This window comes from Triticum aestivum, chromosome 1A, assembly GCF_018294505.1.
Source record: "Triticum aestivum cultivar Chinese Spring chromosome 1A, IWGSC CS RefSeq v2.1, whole genome shotgun sequence".
Taxonomy (NCBI): domain Eukaryota; kingdom Viridiplantae; phylum Streptophyta; class Magnoliopsida; order Poales; family Poaceae; genus Triticum; species Triticum aestivum.
Genome location: NC_057794.1, coordinates 543,728,074 through 543,734,820, shown reverse-complemented (window position 1 = coordinate 543,734,820; position 6,747 = coordinate 543,728,074). Strand labels below are relative to the sequence as shown.

At 49.0% G+C, this 6,747-nt stretch overlaps 1 protein-coding gene across 1 annotated transcript; it reads right to left on the bottom strand.

Annotated features, from left to right (window-relative positions):
- Nucleotides 1–1,025: 1,025 nt before the first annotated feature.
- On the bottom strand, nt 1,026–4,565 carry LOC123065078 (uncharacterized protein ycf36). The gene is made up of 4 exons (XM_044488448.1): nt 3,942–4,565; nt 3,823–3,851; nt 2,029–2,085; nt 1,026–1,402 (listed from the first exon to the last, which is right to left on the bottom strand). Exons 1-4 carry the CDS (start codon nt 4,405–4,407, stop codon nt 1,181–1,183), a joined length of 774 nt encoding a protein of 257 aa, XP_044344383.1. The 5' UTR covers nt 4,408–4,565; the 3' UTR covers nt 1,026–1,180.
- Between the last annotated feature and the right edge of the window lie 2,182 nt (nt 4,566–6,747).

The window sequence follows — 6,747 nt, the reverse complement described above, 5'->3', positions numbered from 1 at the left end:
GGACCCGAGGGCGAGGGGTTTGGATTCCAGCCGGGGCGGCGGCGACGGCATGTTTGACCCCAAGCGGCACGGACACATTCCCCCTTCTCGGATTTTCCGGGGCTCTGTACTAATTTTCAATGCCTTCTCGAAGCGGACATTTCAAAACCTTCCCTCTGTTCCATAATAGAAAAGCGTTTTTTTAGGTAGGCTGGCTTAAAAAACGCGCCCTTCTATTATGGAACGGAGGGAGTAGAATTCTCTGCTTAAAAAAATATATATAAATGCAATGGTTTTTCTGGCTGAAAAACGGAGGTGGAATGGCTATGAGCTGTGCTTGAAAAATCGTGTGCGGTGGCGAATGGTTAGGGGAGTGGTTGTGCTCGACATTGAGCTCCAACTTTCGCGAGGAATACCGCCATGCCGCGGGTATCCGGTGAAGAACTGGACGGATTTGTGATGTTGGAGGCTGTGGCTATCGTTTTCAGAGCTTTAGGTCACAGCGACGAACTGAGTGCCCGTAACTTTTGCTGGCCACCCACAGCTTCGGATAACTGCAATCCCGCCATGGTCATTTTCGCAGCAAAATCCCTTTGCGCACAAGTTCCCACGTGTTCGTGAAAAAATTGCCATGTGCTTTCGAAGAACTTGTCATGAAAAACATTCGCAAGTGCCATGCTTCCCGATTAACGTCCGTTGGCTATTGGGGTCCTTATAAGATATTTTCCTCCCCTCTTAAAAAAAATAAATAAGACAAGTGAGTGCCCGTAACAAATTTAGCAAGTCCGTGCCTGATACCCGGTTTTTCTTAAAAGGAACGGTCCACGGGTGATTTTATGCCGGCATCAGGTCCTGTGGCGGCGAAGAGTTTTCTCAGGCAGGCAGCTTCCACCCGGTTTCGGCGGCCGGCACGCCCGCCACACAAGACGCGAACGCTCCCAACCGCGTCAACGACATTCCTGGCGCTGGCGGATGACCCAACGGCGTCGCCGTCACCTCGCCTGTCACGTCCCCGCCAGCCAAACCGGACCAAGATACACAGGACCAACAGCTACATACAACTATACAAGGGATTTCATTTTTCGTATGGACTATCGCTATGTACGGCTAGATATTTACACCACTTCACCCTGATGAACAGGATGGATGCTATGAGATAGATGATCCTGTCATCGCCTTCCACCAGAACCACCGTCGAAAGTTACGACTGGTCGCCGCCGAGGTCGGGCTCCCCGCAGAAGGCATCGGGCTCGAACGACCTCGCGGCGGCGTCGCTGTACACCCCGGGGATGGCCCTCCCGCCGGCGGGGTTCTCCAGCGGCTCCCTCGGCTTCTCGGTGTTTGCGTACAGGAGGATGCAGAGGGTCAGCGACACCGCCAGGCCCACCAGGGTGAACTTCACTCTGTTCAGCACCGGCTTCACCTGAAGAAGTAGCATGTGCTACCATGTTAGTTTTTTCCCCCTTTTACAGCATGACCATGCAATGCAAGTATGACTAATATCATGAAACTTGGTTCACGAAGGGGTCAGCGTTACACAGAAGGTGGCCAGCACGGCGCCGCTTGAATGAGATGGGATACTGGAAATAGACAGCATCATCAGGGAGAAGACTTGAGATGATGTAAAGACCAACTGTTTCTTATTGCTTAGTCTCGTAAAGCTATAATGCGTAGCCTGTTACACCAAACAAAGTCCTACAGAAAGATTCCTAATGCATGATTTAGTAGCTCCCAGTGGCCCACGCCTATCACAGTTTAATACTACTTTTTTTATAGGAACATGGCAGTTTAATAGTGTGCATCATTTTAGAAACAGACTGGTCCAGATAACGCCCATAAAAGGTAGATCCAGGCAATCGGTTCTTTATACGAGTATATTCTTGTCAATAATTACACAGCTCATGCCATGTGCATACACCATTCAATATTCATTTCCCTAGCTTCTTGACAGGTATCTCAACAGAAAAGAAGCACTTTGACAGTTAACATAACCGATCAGACCAAAGTGGACTAGGATGCCAGAGGTTAACATGTATGATGTCAACTTACAGAAAATGATCCGAGAAGACGATCACGAGCTAGAACTTCTGGGGTTTTAACCCATATCTGCCAAGAGTAAGAAACAGAGTCAGGATGCCACAGCTAATTCCAATGCCTGGTGCTGAATATGTACACTATTTTCTCATATCTCCATGCATAAATTAATCTAGTCAGCATAATATCTGCAACATCATCAAGAATGAAATCAGTGAAGGGGGCAACCTAACCCATCTAGACTAAAAAAGAATAGCCCTGTTTTAATAGCATCGGCTGAATGGGTTAAATACTACACGGGCGAAATAAGTCGTCATGTTTACATCATAACTTCTGTTAAAGCTAGCTGGGTTTCTTTACTAAATTGCTCCGCGCTAGAGTTGCAGCATAAAATGCATGAAGTGTATGAATCAAAACAAGTGAAGCACCGTCATAACCAACATAACTGAAACTCCATTTATAAGTTAATGTGTACTCTTCAGAGATGATTAATCAATTGGCATCCTGTGAACATGTGTTTTTGGTATATCATCTTTGAATTTCATATCACTGTTGGCAACAAAGTCCATTATGCGAGGCTTCAGTTACAAAAATACATAAGCATACAAACACTTCAGTAGTACATCAGTAATTTCAGGCACAGAGTTATGCTGAATACATCAGCAGTTTCAGGCAGAGTTATACTGAATACATCAGTAATTTCAGGCACACAGTTATAGTAACTTATAAGGAATTAAACAAGTAGTGTGAATGATCTTTTGGTGGCGTGATGCTACTTGTGTCACTTGCTCGGTGATCTTTAGGTGGTGTGATGCTACTTGCGTCTCTTATTTAGTGATCTTTTGGTGGCGCAATGCTACTTATGCCTCTTATTCAGTGATCTTTTGGTGGAATGATGCTACTTTTATTACTTATCCAGCTTCATACTTTGGTGGTGTGATGCTACTTATATTATATTGGGTGCTGACTGCCGCTTCTCTACTTCAAATCCCTTACATCATCAATAATGAAATCAGTGAAGGGGGTAACTTGACCTATCTAGAGTAAATAAAAAGCCCAGTTTTAATGGCATCCGAGGAATGTGTCAATACTACAAGGGCGAAATAAGTTCCCTCATGTTTACTGTTTACATCACAGCTTATGTGCAAGGTAGAATAAAGAGTTAATTGGGTTTCCTTACTAAGTTGTTCCTCCTTAGAACTGGAGCAGAAAAGTGCATCAAGTGTATGAATCAATACAAATGATGAATTGGTATAACAAACTGAAACGGAAGTGTATATGCTTCAGAGATGATTGAATAATTGGCGTCCAATGAAAATGTCCATGCTATGCCATCTTTGAATTTCTATACCAGTCTTGCCAACAAAGTTCATCATGCAAGGCTTCTATTATAAACATGCAAAAAAACATACAGAAGCGAAGGTAACACTTCAGCACTAGGTGCATATTGAACATCAGTAACTTCAGGTACAGAGTTATAACTTATAAGCAAGCGAACGGCTATTGTGAATGATATTTTGGTGGTGTGATGCTATCTCGGTCAATTACTCAGTGGTCTTTTGATGGTGTGATGCTAATTATATACTTATTACTTAACCAGTGATATTTTGGTGGCGTCACGCTACTTATATTATATTCAGCGCCGCCAGTGGCTTCCCCAATTCAAACCCCTTACATCCCGCTGATTATACTTCACTAAAAGCCAGTTGCTCTTGAACAATCATAGCATCCGAGGGTCGTCAGGTCAGCATGTTATTAACAGAATAAAAACCAGATCACAGAAACGAGTGATCATGAGTATCATCTCACCTGCCCGTCGTACCATCCCGTCTCCTCATCTGCGAGGAATCACGCACATAATTCAGGCACAGAGACACTACAAACCGGCCGATCAGAGGGGAATATATAAAATCGGGCGGGTGGCTCACACTCGACGGTGGCGCTGAGCAGGCGGTTCCCGACGTAGGCCCAGCCGAGGTACATCCTTACGACGGCGAGCGTGACGGCGAGGATGCCGGAGCCGGTGGCCCCGAGCGCGAGGTGCAGGGCGTCGCCGCCGGCGCCCCCGCGGCCGCCGAAGGCGGCGACGGGGAGGCCGACGAAGAGCGCGAAGGCGGCCCCCGTGAAGGCGAGGCGGGAGCAGTAGAGGCGCAGGTCCCCCGCCGCCCAGGAGAAGGGCAGCGACGCGGCCAGCGCCTCGTACTCGTTCACGGGCCGCTGCTCCGGGGGCACGGGGCACCAGTCCGTCCCCGCCGAGCTCCCGTTCCTCGACGGCGGCACAGCCGACGCCGGCGCCGTCGCGAGGCGCCGCCGCCGGGGCCTGCCGAGAGTCGGGGCGGGGTTCGGGAGCAGGTGGAGGAGGCGGGGGGCGTGGAGGGAAGGCGAGGCGGCCATGGGGAAGGGAAGGGGGATGCAGACTGCAGTGCGGGTGCGGCGAGCGGAGCGACCGAGCGAGTGGTGGCGAACCGGAAGCAACAGCGGCGGCGGCCTGGAGTGGAGGTTCGGCTCAGGCCTCAGGCTGGCTCGGTCGCGGTTTTTCCGTGGCTGCCTCTCCGTGCCCGTGCCGTGTGCAGTGAGTCGACTTGCTTGGACTTGGGCTTGGACTGTAGGAACGTGTGGCACTGGCACGTGGCCTAACATATGCGTGCAAGCATACACCACACCAGCAATGATGCTTCCTTTGGCACTCCATGGCTTACATGGTATTTCTACTTCTTGCATTTTTTTTTCCATGTTTAGCCGGCTAACGTTTCACTATTTTGTATGTCGATTTTCATAAAAGTTTATAAATTTTTTACCACAACAAAGCCCACCAGCCAAAAAAACGAGCCTTAGAAGTCGCGAGAGGGGCGTGGCTGCTCTCGCACGACATTCTTTTTGTTCTCGTCACTGCGGTTCTGGACGCCCTCCTCACCTACACCATGGCCGCTATGATGTTGCCATCGTTTGTGATTAAGGTGCTCGACGCGCTGCTTCGGAATTTCTCCTAGACGTGGTTAAAGCTGCTTCCGACACACAATGCCTTGTTGCCTGGGAGGGCGTCTGCCGCCCTAAGGCCTTGTACAATGGGAGGTGCTTAGAGAGATGCTTAGAAAAATAATCCGGATTTTTCTGAAACACCGGTGCCTATTTCCACAGGAGAGGCGCTTAGTTAAGCGTCTATCCTGTACGAGTAAGCACTGGTGCTTAAAAAAAGCCTGGTTTATTTCTCTAAACATCTCCTATTGTACAAGGCCTAAGGAGGAGGGAGGCCCCAACGTAAAAGGACCTAGCCTACCAAAACAAGTGCCTTCTTCTCAAATTGTTTCATCGACTTTACTCCCAGTTTGAGTCGAGATGGGCACACTGGGCTTGGAACGAGCTGGACGGATTCTCATTTTTCTCTATCAGTGCCTGCTCCCAAGCTGGCGATCACTGGCAGGGCATCGCGCTGCCTTGTGATGGCTTATCACATCCTCTCGTGAGAGGAGGTGGGAGACACGCGGATGACCTCCTTTTACCATGATCATTGCATGTCGTATGGGCCTCTTTAGTCTTCGTACCCTTATTATTCACGCACACCACTGCGTCTGAAGCCTTGGTCTTGCAGGTCGTGGTGCATGGCCTCCACTCAATCCTCGTGCCTCGTCTCACCTCAATCAGGGACGGGCAACCCCGTATCGTGCACTCTTTGCCGATCAAGACAATGTATGTTTTCGACGGTCCATATTGGCGATCACCCACTCTTTCTTGCGACACTTGGGACTCTCTATTTACAACCCAGTTGTACAATCTCTCTCACGTCAACAAAGTGCAAGCCTCATTCACCGCTGTGATCTGGTCTTCCCGGACGTCGTCTATAGGCAAGTTGTTTGCTTGGCTGCTCTCCCTGGCACACATCTACAGCGGTGACAGTGCTTCTCCGAAAGGCCATCGTTAACGCCGCCGATGATGTAGGCCAATTCGCACCGCCCCCTTAGGTCATTTGGTTTTCGGTTGCCACTCTCTCATCTCCTTTCTGGCAACGCTTGCATCTCGACGTCAGCGACACCTCGGTTGGGGCTCTCCATCTTCTCGACGTCGCCGACACCGTCGGCCAAGCCTCGCTGAACACCTTTCATCCTGCTCTGCTGCAGGCACCTATGGAAGCACCGGAATGAGGTGGTGTTTTGGGGCTTGTCACCCCCTCTCTCCCCCTTCTCCTTCAGGTGACGCCTCCGTGCTTTGGCATTGTAGGTTCAAGCAAGATCATTGCGAAGATGTTAATGTATGGCCTCGTGCCATCGCGCACTGATGTTTGTGTCTTGATGCCTATTGGTGTAACAACTCCATGTCGCCCAGGGGCTGCCTCTGGTTTTGTGGATGAGATGCTCAGGGTCATTTTGTGTCACGTAGCAATTGAGAGATTCTGTTTGTTGACGATATTACAACTGCTGAAACCCGAGCACACCATGCCAAGTAGAGTAGATTTTAGCGGGACAAATGTGATGCAACACGATCTTGGTCGAATATTGGAAGTGGTCGAGGTCATGCAACATGGAGGGAACTCTATTGGACTTATTGCGGCACCGTCGGTTCAGGAAGCGGTTAGTTTGAGCTCAAGCTCATATAAGCTTGGATGAACAGTAAAACTAAAAAAGGAAAAAAAAAACTAGCATCTTTTTGCAACGTCGTCCACAAATGTCATCCATGATGAAATTTTGCAAGCAATCAAAACATTTGTCAATGTTTGCTAAAAAAAGCCATTTTTATTTT